This window comes from Suncus etruscus, chromosome 9 (assembly GCF_024139225.1).
Source record: "Suncus etruscus isolate mSunEtr1 chromosome 9, mSunEtr1.pri.cur, whole genome shotgun sequence".
Classification (NCBI taxonomy): Eukaryota; Metazoa; Chordata; class Mammalia; order Eulipotyphla; family Soricidae; genus Suncus; species Suncus etruscus.
Genome location: NC_064856.1, coordinates 35,006,188 through 35,021,505, shown reverse-complemented (window position 1 = coordinate 35,021,505; position 15,318 = coordinate 35,006,188). Strand labels below are relative to the sequence as shown.

Genomic DNA, 15,318 nt, shown 5'->3' with positions numbered 1-15,318 from the left:
CCAAATTAATTTTAGGAGTGTATATTCCACTTCTTTGAAGATTATCATGGGTATCCTTAAAGGGATTGCATTAAATCTGTACAATGCTTTGGGAAGTATTGCCATTTTGATGATGTTAATACTCCCAGTCTATGAGCAGGGTATGTGTCTCCATTTTTGTGTGTCCTCTTATTTCTTAAAAAGGGGTTTTGTAGTTTTCTTTATATAGGTCCTTCATCTCTTTGGTTAAGTTGACTCCAAGGTATACTGGAATGAACACAGACAATCAGATCAATGGAATAGACTTGAGTATTCAGAGAATGTCCCCAGACATACAATCAATTAATCTTTGATAAAGGGGCAAGAAATGCAAAGTGGAGCAAGGAAAGCCTCTTCAAGCCTCTTCAACAAGTGGTGTTGGGAGAACTGGTCAGCCATTTGCAAAAAAGCGAACTCAGATCTCCATCTATCACCATGCACAAAGGTCAAATCCAAATGGATTAAAGACCTGAAACTATAAGGCAGTGGTGGCGAACAAGTTCTACACAAAGAGCCAAAATTTTAAACTGAGAGTAAGAGAGCCACACCACGCAGTGACCTGCCAAAACAGACACACAAAAGCATATAATTTTAACAATAATATATTAAACACATATTGCATTTTGCCATTTTGAGTAAGGGTAAAATTCCTGCAGTGATGGTGAGGTTGTGCTGCGTCCTCCACACTAAGAACTAATGGCAAGATGTGACACAACATGTGACACACGGGTCTCCCCACTCGCTGGCCCATGCAGTTGTTTCTGAGGGATGGGAGATGGGATGACACAGCCTGGGGGTGGGACTACGTGCTCAGAGATCTCTCCTCAGAGGTTCCTCCTCAGAAGCAGCATAACAAAATCCAAACTTGGCAAAGAGCCGCATTCATTTTGGCCGGGAACCACATGCGATTCGAGAGCCACATGTTCGCCACCCCTGCTATAAGGGATATAGAACAACATGTAGATATGACATTCCATGACATTGAGACTAAAGGCATCTTTAAGGAGGAAGCAGAGAAACAGATGGGACTGTATTAAATTGAGAAGCTTCTACACCTCAAAGGAAATAATGCCTGGGATACAAAACCCATTCACAGAATTGGAGAAGCTTTTCACCCAATTTCCATCAGATATGGGGGTAATAACAAAGATATAGAAGTTACTGACAGAACTTAATAAGAAAAAGACATCTAACCCCATCAAAAAATAGGGAGAAACAATGAACAAGTTCTCAAAGAAGAAATATGAAATACAAATGCCAAAAGCACATGAAAAAATGCTCCTCATCACTAATCATCAGGGAGATGCAAATCAAAACAACAATGAGGTACCATCCCATACCACAGAGACTTGCGCATATTGCGAAGAACAAGAACAATCAGTGCTGGAGGGGATATGGAGAGAAAGGAACTCCCATTCACTGCTGGTAGGAATGCCCTCTAGTCCAGCCTTTATGGAAAACAATATGGAGATTCTTCAAAACTGGAAATAGAGCTTCTCTATGATTCAGCTATACCAATGGTCATCAGCCTGCAGCTCACGAGCCACATGTGGCTCTTTACACTTTTAATTTGACTCTTCTGTGTGCCGGCGGCCGCTCCAGGAGTCAGGACTCTGCTCCTAACCTCTGTCAGTGCACGCCCTGTGTGGCTCTCAAAATAAATTTCAATCGTGGTTTTGGCGAGATTTGGCTCAATTGAAAACAAAGGTTGCCGACCACTGAGCTATACCTCTCCTAGGGATACATCCTAGGAACACAAAAATACAATTCAAAAATCCCTTCCTTGCACCTATATTCGTTGCAGCACTATTTACAATAGCCAGACTGGAAGCAACCAAGGTGCCCTTCAATAGATGAATACCTAAACAAACTGTGGTACATATACACAATGAAATATTACGCAGCCGTCAGGAAATATGAAGTCATGCAACTTTTTTTTTTGTCATGCAACTTTTTGATACATGGATGTACATAGAATCTATTTTGGTGAGTGAAATAAGTCAGAGGGAGAGATAGACACTGAATAGTATGAGTTTTCAGAAAATAAAAGACATTTTTGAGTGCTGCCAGGTGTGGCCCCAAAACCAATAAATATATATATGTATATATGTATATATATATATATATACATATATTTACCCAGCTAGATTATCATTCAGATAATAAGCAGTTATACAAGGCTTCATGGACAAAATATAGCTTAGGGACTTACTCGGCTTTGAAACCAGGTGTGCAAGAATCATTAATGTTTTAACAATAGAAATCAAGTAATCTATTGATGATCAATTCAAACGACTTCAAAGAAGAACTCTTTCAGAAGATAATCCATACAAATAGAACTGAAGGAAAAAAAATGTTAGCAAGCCATAGTAGCAGAATTACAAAGGTGGAGAACCGCTTAGATGAACTTAAAGACAAAGTACAATCCAGCATTGATAAAGAATTCAATAAAGAAAGGAGAGACAAAACAATAGAAGAAAATGTAAGATACTTAATAAACAAAGACACAAGAAATAATCTCCAGGAATACAAGAAGGGGAGGAAAAAGGGAAGAACAAAGTAGTAAGGGAGATTAATGCAAAGATCTTTCCCACTCTCTGGAAAGAGGCTGCTCTGCTAACATAAGAGGCAAAAAGGGTGTCAAACAAAATAGAACAACACCAAGATATATAGTGATCCAACTAGAAAAATAAGCAGAGATGGACTTCTTAAAGCAATAAAGGAGAAGAAAAACCTTAAGTATAAAGGAAAGAACATAAGAATCAGACCAGATGTGCCCCATTTGAACCAATCCAGGCAAAAGAGTGGAATGACATATTTAAACTACTAAATGATAAAAACTTTCAACCTACTGTCCACTATCTAGCAAACCTTTCATTTAGATGGGAGAGAGGGATAAAATTATTATCAGACCAAAAACTCGCAATATTTGCACTAACCCAAATGACTCTAAAGGAACCATTCAAAGATGAATTATATAAGCTAAATACCCAATTGTAAAAGCAAAAATCCTACACAATGTAACAGCACAACAGACCTTTCTGTCAATAGTTTTTTTAAATGTCAGTGGACTAAATAAACTTATTTCCATCAAAATGCACAGAGTAGCAGGTTGGATCAGGAAACAAAACCCAGCCATCTGCTTCTTGCAGGAAACACACTTAAAATTTCAGGATAGACACAGGCTCAGAGTAAAAGGATGGAAAGCAATTATACAAACTACTAGAAAACAAATAATCTGGGACAGCCATACTATATCAGACCAAATAGCATTCAACCTCAAGAAAATAATTAGAGACAAGGATGCAAACTACTTATTGATCAGGGGAACAGTAGACCAAGAAGTACTAATTATGATCAACATTTATGCACCAAATGTAAAGTCAGCAAAGTATGTAAAGGATGAAAATGAGTTTCTTTTAAAAAACAAACGTCACATTTTTACAAAACTATGGCTATAAATTACTTCATCTCAGTAAGTTCCTTAATACCAAAGACCTGAATTCCCTAATAAAGAGATACAGAGTGAAAGTTGAATCAGAAATCTGAATTTAGTTTTATACAGCCTGCAATAGTCATATAGAGACAAAGTCAAAGATTAGAAAATAGTCGTATAGACAGACAATTCCCTTAATCAGACTATAATAGCCATACTTTATCAGATTGCAGAGATTTCAAATTTTAAAAAGGTTAAGGAGACAAAAGTCAGATAGTACATTACTTGCTTTCCATATAGTCAGTCAGTGTTGGTTTAATCTCTGCATCCCACCCATATGATTGCCTGAATACCACCAAGAGTGATCATTGAGTACAAAGCCAGGAGTAAACCCTGAATATTACCAGCTGTGCCCCCAAAATATTTAATACCAAAAAATGTTTGTCAAGGGATCACAGTCCTAAAATACTTTAAACAAGTACTACTAGACATTAAGGAAGATGTTGATAACACAATAGTGATTGGAGACATTTATCATTCCCCTGTTACAATTGCACAAATTAATGAGGCAAAAAGTCAAGAAGGAGACACTAGCCTTGAAGAAAGAAATGGGAAAGATGGCCTATCATTCATATATAGGGCCCTTTATCCATAATAAGTTGTATACATATTCTCCAGTGCCCTTGAGACTTTTTTTTAATCATAATGAAATACAAAGTTATAAACTTGTTCATGATTGAATTTCCGTAATACAGTGTTCTGGTACCAGTCCCTTCACTAGCGTTCATTTACTTCCACCAACGTCCCCAGTTTCCCTCCCACCCCTGAGCTTGTCTGTAGGAAGATATTTTTTTCTTTTTTCCTTTTAAGCACTGTGGTTTGCAATATTTTTACTGATAGTGTATTATACATATTATTTAACCCTCTTCATCACCAAATTCTGTACAAAGTGATCACTTCTCTTATTGTTATGTGCTCTCTCCTCTCTGATCTAACCTCATCCTCACGTTTTTTTTTTTTGTTTTTGTTTTTTTTTTTGGTTTTTGGGCCACACCCGGCGGTGCTCAGGAGTTACTCCTGGCTGTCTGCTCAGAAATAGCTCCTGGCAGGCACGGGGGACCATATGGGACACCGGGATTCGAACCAACCACCTTTGGTCCTGGATCGGCTGCTTGCAAGCAGATAGCCGCTGTGCTATCTCTCCGGGCCCACATCCTCACGTTTTTAAGAACAAGTTCCCCTAGCTTTTGTTTCTATTGTCTTTGCAAATTCTTCCATGTTTCTTTTTATCTTACAAATAAGTGTGATTATTCTAAATCTATCCCTCTCCCTCTGACTCATTTTACTCAAACAATACTCTCCATGTTCATCCATTTCTCAACAAATATTATGACTTTATTTTTTTCCCAATGACTGCATAGTATTCCATTGTGTAGATGTGTCATAGCATCTCCATTCAACTTTGGTTGTTTCCAGATTTTGGATATTGTATATATTGCTTTAGTGAACATTGAAGTGTTGATGCTTTTTTGCATCATGTTTGGGGGCTATTAGAGTTTATTACCAGGAGTGAAATTGCTAGGTCACATGAGAGCTCAATTACTAGTTTTTTGAGGAATGTCTGTATTGTTTTCCCAAAAGGCTGGACTAGTTGGCATTTCCACCAGTGCTGACACTTCTAAAGATAGACCATATTGGGTCACAAAACTTGCACAATATCAAGATGACAAATTGTTCAAACTCTGCTCAGATCACGAGGCTTTGATGATGGAAATTAATCACAGAATTATGGGGAAAACTGAAACACTTGAAAATTTAACAATTAAACAATCATTTGGCTAAGGAAGAGGTCAAAAGATTTCGGGAAACAAATGAGAATGAAGAAATGAGTTATCACAACATATGGGACACAGCAAAAGTTCATAGTGATGCAAGTGTTGATCAGGAAGCAAAAGGATCTGTATAAATAACCTAACAGCATAGCTTAGGTAGTACTAAAAGACGAACAAAAGGAACTCAAATCAAGAAGAAAGAATGAAATAATGAAACTTAAATTAGGAATCAATTAAAAACAAAAAAAACCCCACAAAAACAATTAAACTATGAAGTCGAGCTCTTTCCTTGAAAGAATAAACTGGATTGACAAACCACTAGCGAGACTCAGAAAAAATAAAGACCCTTTTAAACTATCAGATACATAGATATTCAAAGGATTATCAGGGACTACTACATTTATGCAAAATTAGAGGACCGAGAAGAAATAGATATATTTTTAGACTTTTAAAATCTTCCAGTACCGGGGGTCAGAGAGTTAGCACCCACTATTTGACAGGGGGTCAATATCAGATATATTTTAAACATCGTGATAACGCATAAGTCCCATCAGAAATTGGTGAGGAGAAATGAACAGAAATTTCTTTAAGACTTAAAGATGGCTAATTGGTATATGCAAAGGTACTCTACAGCATTGGACATGGGGAAATACAAATCAAAACAACAAAGATATATCTAACCAATGAGACACATTAAAAGAACAAAACCAACCAGAGTTGGGTTAGATCTGCAGAATGGATGAACCTTAATCCATAGCTGGTGGTAATGTTATTAGTCCAGTCCTTTTGGAAAGCAACATACACAGTTTTCAGACAACTCCAAATTTAGTTTCTATATGACCAAACATTTCCACTTGGGTTTACTACAAGTACCCAAAACTATACAGAAAAAAACATTTGAACTCATGTTTATTGCAACACTATTCACAATATCTAAGATATGGAAGTGCCCAGGAACAGATGAATGAATAAAATAATCTATGCTTTATGCATACATGGAATATTACTCTTTCTTTCTTTCTTTCTTTCTTTCTTTCTTTCTTTCTTTCTTTCTTTCTTTCTTTCTTTCTTTCTTTCTTTCTTTCTTTCTTTCTTTCTTTCTTTCTTTCTTTCTTTCTTTCTTTCTTTCTTTCTTTCTTTCTTCTTCTTTCTTTCTTTCTTTCTTTCTTTCTTTCTTTCTTTCTTTCTTTCTTTCTTTCTTTCTTTCTTTCTTTCTTTCTTTCTTTCTTTCTTTCTTTCTTTCTTTCTTTCTTTCTTTCTTTCTTTCTTTTCTTTTCTTTTCTTTTTGGTTTTTGGGCCACACCCGGCGGTGCTCAGGGGTTACTCCTGGCTGTCTGCTCAGAAATAGCTCCTGACAGGCACGGGGGACCATATGAGACACCGGGATTCGAACCAAACACCTTTGGTCCTGGATCGGCTGCTTGCAAGGCAAACACCGCTGTGCTATCTCTCCGGGCCCCACTTTTTCTTTCTTAATTTCATAGAAAAATGCAGATATACAAGGTAAAACAAAATAATTCCGTTTCCCAGAGTTTTATGAAAAAGACAGTACCCCCTACTCAAAAGCTAAAAAAAGAAAAAACAGAAGGGAGGGTCATTTATTTTGCATAGGTGCACCAAAAGTTGGGGAAAATAGAAAGGAAAAACCTTTGGCCTAAAATTAGAGAGACCTTACCCATTAAGCATCCTGCCATAAACACCAATTACAGGTTCCATGAATATTAAGTTGTCTAATCACAAAGTCTTTCCTCATAGTCCCAGTAAAAGTTCTCAATCATGGTAGTCGCAGTCAGGTTTCTGTAATTAGAGATCTTGTTTTTGGCACAGATCCTATGTCGAAGTCTAGGTGTCACGGAGTATCTTCTCCTTTCATCTCACCATTAGGTGTTGATACAGGGAAACCTTTCCTGAAAGCAAGTTGTTGCTGTTTTCAAGTCATGGCGCCATATGAACCCACTCTGTAGAATGTCAGTGTCAGGGCAGCTTCAGGGACTTCTCTAATAGAAGTTTGATTACTGGTGCTGGTGCAGAAAACCTTGTTGGCTCCAAAGATGGGAGCCAAGGTTCAGGGGTGAATGGCTGATGTCTGATCGATGAAGACTAAGTAAAGTCACTATGACAAATGTTCAGTGTGAAAGACCCCACTTCAATATAGAATTTATGAGCCTTGTCACTATTATATAAGAACTTCTTTCTATACATTAGATTACCCCCATTTTAATGTTCCTGTCAAAAAGAAACAATGCCACATGCATATTGGAATAAAAATAATAAGCTAAACAATTTCTATAACCTGGTTCTAACATGAATTCAGAACCCAAGAGAAACTTATCTACTAGAATTTCCTACTAAACAAATTCCAAAAAGGGATAGGGAAAACTGTGTCTACATAAGGAAATAAACAATAAGAATTATAGCAGCTAAGCCCTTTCAAGCCTAATCCCCTCCCTTTTGAATATATGCAGCTAAAACCTCTTGAGCCTGGTACTCTCCTTTAGCCATGGCCACAGGGTCAGAATTCCTTACACAGGGTGGCTGTGTTAAAGGTAGATTTCCTTTTTTTAAGTAGGAAATATTAAAAAGTAAAATGGTGCTAAGCAATTTTTTTTCTGAAAAGGAAGTGATTAATTTGTGGAACCTTTTTTTTTATTATTATTTATTTATTTATTTATATTTTGGTTTTTGGGCCACACCTGGCGTTGCTCAGGGGTCACTCCTGGCTGTCTACTCAGAAATAGCTCCTGGCAGGCACAGGGGACCATATGGGACACCAGGATTCGAACCAACCATCTTTGGTCCTGGATTGGCTGCTTGCAAGGCAAACGCCGCTCTGCTATCTCTTCGGGCCCGGAACCTTTTCTTATTAAAGTAACAGTAAAATCAGTCTAAATTCAAAAGCCAAAATTGTAACAGGAATTTTAAACTTTTATTATATAAGACTTGAATTATATAGCATTAGAGGTTGTAATTTTACTAACCTGCCTTATAAAGATTTTCAGATACTTCATAACTAGTTTTTATAATATAAAACCCAAACTTGACAATATTCTAGAATGAGAATTAGTCTGGTAATATAATCATTACCTTTTAGATCAAGCCATATCAATTGATGGAGGAAAGATGACCATATAATTTATTCTTCTTAGCATGAGTTGAATGTGAAAGGACTCATAGCATTAACAATACTGGGGGTCAAAAGCTCTGATCATTCCTACCCTCTTGCTGCCTGTGCATGTATGCCAATTTACCCTGGCCCTGTTGCACCAGGAACCACCACATACTTCTGGAACCCAGAACATGCCTAAAAATAGCCATGATGCTAATGCTTGCTTCTTTTGTCATACAGTTGTATCAAAGACTCTGACTCTTGGGGCCGGAGAGATAGCACAGCGGCGTTTGCCTTTCAAGCAGCCGACCCAGAACCTAAGGTGGTTGGTTCGAATCCCGGCATCCTATATGGTCTCCCGTGCCTGCCAGGAGCTATTTATGAGCACTGCCGGGTGTGGCCCAAAAAAAAAAAAAAAAAAAAAAAAAGACTTACTCTGGCTGCTCCTGCACATGTGCCATTTCTCCCTAGCATTTTTGCACTGAGAATCCTCCAAATAAAACCCTAGCATGTGCCACCGCTGGCCTCTGGAACCTAGAACATATCCAAAGGAAGCAAAATGCTAAGGCTGGGTTTTGTCATATGAGTGCATCAAAGGCTCTTGTCTTCCCCCATTGCTGCCCCTTTGTGTATACCATTTCTCTCTCTCTCTCTCTCTCTCTCTCTCTCTCTCTCTCTCTCTCTCTCTCTCTCTCTCTCACACACACACACACACACACACACACACACACACACACACACACACACACACACACACACACACACGTCAATGCTATCCCAAAACTCTTGTCTTAACTAAAGAGTTCTAGTGTTGACTAGGGGGACCTGAGGCCTTACTGGACTTGACCCGGCTCCCACAGCCCCTATGGTCTGGATTCCAGACTCTGGAAGGTTTGAAGGTTGCAGTGTGAGGACGGAGAGATTCACAAGGCAGATGAAGTTTCAGGAGTCAGCCAGCTTTATTTCACAGTCCCTTCCGCCATGCACACCTCACATGGCCTCCATACTAAGCCTTTTCCTAGCAGCTACTTCTCCTTCCGGCTCTCTCAGCCTCTGTCTCCCTTTCAGCTGCTTTTTCCAGGCTGACTAACTCCCTTTGGTGATGCAACTGCTGCTGCTTCTTTGATGATGCTCAAGTGATAATGCTGAATTGGTCATGCTGAATCTTTGATGATGATGTCTCTCGTACACTTCTCTCTCTAATTCTCCTTATCCCTTCTTTCTCCCCCATGCAGACTCCTCTTCCTGCCCATTCCAGGTGTGGGCAGTTCTGATCATTCAGGTGGGATAAATAAGAAGTTGGGGGAAGGGAGATACCCACATTCTCCACCTTTTTTTGTATTATTACAGAAGCATTATTGATAAATCTATAACATATGTATAAATTATTACGTATGATACACAGTATAACATAGCAATTGGGAAACATGCACCAGGATAGCTGAGAACTTCCAAAACTCTAAAATGCATTTCTTCAGAATTGTGCAAACAAATACTAAAATTAGATACAAAATTGTTTTATTGCAGTAAGGCATAAAACAAAACAATAGGATACATAGAGATAAGAGACAATTTAAGTAGTAAGACAATGACCAATGCAAATAGAGTCAAAAGATTAGCCTAGAAAAAAAGTTGATATTTTTGGAGGTAACCCAGGTACAGGAAATTCTAAAAGCCTCTTTTCAGCCGATCTTCACCTGGTCTTGGATTCTCCATCTTCTCCATCATCACCTTCTGTGTTAAGCTGCTGAGCTCTCTTCAGTAATCTGCTGCAGGTTAGGGGTTCGAGGTCCCCACAAAAGGCACCTCATAGAGGAAAGAGGAAAGACAGTGGCATTTGAGATGCTGCCCAGAGTCCTCAACTCTTTCCCTTTCTTGTGGAATGTGTGCAGGTGAATTTCTAGGGAGCCTGACACAGTCCAGAGTAAGAAATGCAGGTAGATAGACCAGAGCAACATGAAGCCATTCACAAAAGGAATAATAGGCAGAACAAATTCAGTCTAGCTTGGGGGTGCTGTCATGGTGATAACCCACCAAAGGGTCAAGACACAATTAGCATTCACCATTGCTGAGGTCTTATTCTTGGGTCCAGGATTCAAATCAGTCCAAGGTTCAGGCGCCATTTGTTGCCTTGATATAAATTAAAGAGTCCTAGAGCTAGAGGGGGATGGTGAGGCCTTACTGGACTTGACCGGCTCCCGCAGCCTCTATGGTCTGGAAGGTCTGAAGGTTGCAGTGTGAGGGTGGAGAGATTCACAAGGCAGTCAGATGAAGTTTCAGGAGTCAGCCAGCTTTATTTCACACCTCACATGGCCTCCATACTAAGCCTTTTCATAGCAGCTACTTCTCTACTCATGGGAATGCTGTCTAGTCCAGCCTTTATGGAAAGCAATAAAGAGAGGGGGATAAGGGATGCATGATGGGAACAGGGGTAGAGGGAAGACAACACTGGTGGTGTGAATGCCCCTGAATCAATGTCACAACGTACCTAAAATATACTGTGAAAGGTTTGTAATTTAATTTGTTCACAAAAATTATTTTAAAAAATTGAATCATTCAGAAAAAAAAAAGTAAAGTCAAAGTGGGATGGAAGAACATGAGTAAGAGAAATAATGATTCCAGGGTTCTAGAACTTTGGTTCTAGGCTTTGATGTGAAATGTGAAAGAGTACTATAGCTATACATCCAAAGCAGACTTGACAACACTGAAAACATGAGATGGAAGCTGAAACCACCAAACTTTAAGTGCCTATCAAGGTAGCAGGCAGTGAGTGAATAGGGAGTTGGTTAGGTATGGGGATGACTTAGTATGGGACCACTGGTAGTGGGATTTGATGCTGGTGGTGGAATTCGTATTGAAATATTGTACGCTTAACTTCAACTACTGATGTTGAAATATTGTATACCTGAAACAACTATCAATAACTTTGTAAACCAAGTATTTAATTAAATAAAAATTATTTTAAATAAAAAAGAAAATGCAGCTGTAACCCAAACTAATTCTAACTTAATGTAATAATTTTGCTTTGTTATGACTAATAGTACATTTGCCAAAAATAGAAGAATTTTGTTAATATAATCTTTAAAAATAAAATAAAAGTAATATGAACATTCAAAAAAATGGAAACTGAGCTACCATATGATCCAGCTATACCCTAGGAAAAAAACAATACAAATATGCCTTCTGCACACCTATATTCATGCACTGCTATTCACAATAGCCAGAATCCTGAGACAACCCAGATACCCGACAACAGAAGAATGGCTGAAGGAACTGTGGGGCATATAAACAATGGAATACTATGAAGCCGTCAGGAGAGATGAAGTCATGAAATTTTCCTGTAAATGGATGGACACAGGAACTATTATGCTGAATGAAATAAGATAGAGGGAGAGAGATAGACACAGAATAGTCTCACTCATCTATGGGATTTAAAGAAAATAAAAGACATTATTGTAATAATACCCAGAGACAATAGAGATGAGAATTGGAAGGATCGCCCATGCTATGAAGCTCACCACAGAGTGGTGAGTTCAGTTAGAGAAATAACTACACTAACAACTATCATGACAATGGTAATGAGAGAAGTAGAAAGAATGCATGTGTGGTACTGGAATGCAAAGCAAACAGTTTACGGTAATATCTTACCAGCCATGTTTGAAAGGATTTATTTTTTATTATTTTCTGCCTTATTTGTGCATATTTTGCATGAGAGCCTAGTTAATGTTGATATTTTTATATTCAAAATTTACTTGTCATATATGGAGACAGATTTTAGCAATTGAAACCTTAACCATATGTGCTGCCACACTGTGTCACTAATGGAAATTGCACCTTTGTTTCACAGCTGCAAACCAAATTTGAGCACCTTAAAAGGCTTCACTTAGAAGAGAGAATGAAGCTTGATGAAATGAAAAGACTTTTAGAAGAGGAAATAGTTGCTTTCTCCAAAAAGAAAGCTACCTCAGAGATATACAGTCAAACCTATTTGCCATCAAACAGCAGTTTGAGAAAGGACAAGGATCGTAAGAAGTAAGCCACCCTCAACCATCTTGTCTTTGGTATCCCTGGTTCCCTCACACTCTCTCATTGCCCTATTTTATCTTCATTGCACTTCTCACTTCTCACTATATTTCCTAAAATGTCTGTTTCTTGAAAACAGAACTTATCTTTTATTGCTATTTCTCCTGCATCTAGAACATCGGTAATTTGTAGGGTGTTAATGCATTTTCCAAAATGAATGATTAAATAAACAAAATTACAAAAGCATCACAAGTTTACTTTTGAGGGTGGGCACAATGGCTGCTTGTATTCCATAGCCCAGTTGTAGTCTAAATTTAAATGGCTGTTGCCTATTTTGAGTTTCATGCCCAACTGGAAACTATTTTTTTTGAATCATAGATACAAAATTGTTCTTGATTATGAAAGTCCCAATTCCTAGATTTTCTTTTTATTATTAATTTCTACTGATAATGATTTTATGAGAATTTTTATTTTAATAAGGGGACCAGGCCATCGATTCGAACTCCTGTGCTGTGATGTCAACTTCTGAAACCAGTGGTGGACGTAAAGATTCAGAGGAAAGTAGAAAGGTCCAGTGCAACAGGGCAGATATGAATAGGCTTTGAATGATAATCTCAAGTCTTGTAGATTTGGGGTATGTGTTAAAATCAAAATTACCAAAGCTTTAGATTACATCTTTGAGTTTCCTTTCTTCCTCTGTGCTTTGTTTCCATTTTATTTCTCCCTACATAGCATGTCCTGTTGGTTTGTCTCTTTGACTATTCTTGATATTCATAATTATTTTCAGAATACTGCTTTAGGGTGCCTCAGTTTATTTCACCATTTTTATTTAACTTAGTAGCTTCAAGTTCTTCCTTATATTTCTAACAGCAGCACTTTTGGTTCTCTATCTTATTTCAAACCCAGAATTTTTAGAATAGTGTAAATTTAATTTAAAAATGGTTTATAAAAATTTTCAAGTTTTATAGTACATACCTTGCTTGTGTGAGGCGCTGTGACCCAACCACAAAGAACTTTCCCTAAAACCTAAAAATCGTTGGCAATGATCTCCTTAAAACTTTGATACTTTATTAAGAAATAATAACCTTAGCCCATGATGTCTTTCTGTTTTTTCACTATGGAGAAGTATATCCACCATTTTATTGGACTTAATTGATCTATGCATTATGCAGTTTTGGAGAGGAAAGAATAAAGTAATTTATATTGTATTTTATTGTAAACTCTACAGTAAAATGAAGTTTTGCTTTGTTTCTTGATACATATCTTCCTAGAATCAAGAACAGTGTCTGATATATGCTGTCATGTTTATTGTCAAAAAATTAAAACAGAATTTATTATAATTGTATTAAAGCTTTGAGTATTATAAGCTAATACCTCTTATATATACACTTTCTATTATGCAGCTGACGGTAATTTTACCTCCTTATTCTCTTATCTCAAACTAGTGCTAACTAAATTTAAATTCCCAGTTTAATTTTACACATGGAGATAGTTTACACTTACCTAATGTTTTAAAATTGTTAGTATGTGTAAAGAATTAGGGCTAAGGCCATGAGAAATAAGAAAAATTTTTTCCTCAAGTAACAGGGATTAGACCAGAGAGATAGTATAGTGTATAGAGTGTTTTCCTTGCACATGATTGACCTCAGTTCGGTGCTTGACATTTAATGTCCTCCAACTATTTCCAGGAGTAATTTCTGATTTCAGAGCCAGGAGTAAACCCTGAGCATTGCCAGGTATGACCCAAAAGCAAAACAAGGATTGTTGAGGTTTTAATTTTTTGTATCAAAAGCTTTATAGACATATATTTTGTAGTATTTAAAATTTATATTTGCTCCTATAAAATCTTTGTAAAATCGGAGCTGTAAAGATTGTACAGTGGGTAGGGCACATGCGTTGCATTTGGCCAACCTGGGTTCAATGCCCAGCACCTCTGACTATCCCCTAAGTACTGCTAGAAGTGATCCCTGAGCACAAGCCCAAAATCAAGAATAAAAAAAACTTTGTAAATCTAAATGCTTTAGCAGTTTTTATTCTCTCTATGGCTTTTCATTGCATTGATCAAAAGGTTTTCTTTTTGTCTTTCCAGCTCCAACTTTGTGTAAAACAAAGGTTCCAGATCACAGAAGTTCATCAAAAGCAACATTTATTAAAATATTATACTTACTTTTGATTTCTTGCTGTTTTTATTTGCTGTATCACTATTCTGTATCTGGCAAAGGCCACAGTTAATGCTATTTATAGCAAAATACTGTAAGTATGAGGTCAATACATAAAACAAAATGTATGATGATCATTTATAAAATATGTGTTAAAAGTTGCAATTTTTTTAGAAGATTGTAAATTCCCGATTTGTTTTGAATCTGGATTATTACACTTGTTCTATAGTTATTACTTTTGCACTGACTATAACACAGCTCAAAGTGTCAGTTTCATTGAGAATGCAGAACTCAATTATGTATGGCTAGTTGGTTGTAATTACATTTTTAAAATTTTTATACACAATAGTAAACATTTTGGAATATATTTTCAAAAGTGCTCTGTATCTAAAATTCTAATCTCATTATATTTTTATAGAATGTTCTAGTAGTTATCCCATTTATTATATTGCTAAACTTTTATAGTAGATTATATATAACATGACAACTTTCTGTTGTGCAATGTGCCTTGCCATGTGCAAGGTGATGTATTTTTATGATGAATCAAAGTATGTTTAAAGGTAATACATATAGGTAATTTTTATGATGAATACTCTTGAACCTGGGTGCTAACTACTTCACTGATATAATTGGATACTTCTTTAAAACTATGTTTCAGTTTCTGGATTAAAATGTATGTCTGAATTTTTTTACTAAAGTCTTTTGGGGGGGAGTTACTTTTTGGGCCACACCTGGTGATGCTCA

At 37.0% G+C, this 15,318-nt stretch overlaps 1 protein-coding gene across 1 annotated transcript in view; it reads left to right on the top strand.

Moving 5' to 3' along the window:
• Nucleotides 1-14,812, top strand: part of SEPTIN10 (septin 10) — a 95,438-nt gene extending 80,626 nt beyond the window's left edge. Inside the window, 5 exon segments of the mRNA XM_049781370.1 lie at nucleotides 12,240-12,424; nucleotides 12,896-12,934; nucleotides 12,936-12,976; nucleotides 14,505-14,567; nucleotides 14,570-14,812. Coding sequence (XP_049637327.1) covers nucleotides 12,240-12,424; nucleotides 12,896-12,934; nucleotides 12,936-12,976; nucleotides 14,505-14,567; nucleotides 14,570-14,691 — 450 coding nt within the window. The 3' untranslated portion in view covers nucleotides 14,692-14,812.
• Nucleotides 14,813-15,318: the final 506 nt, after the last annotated feature.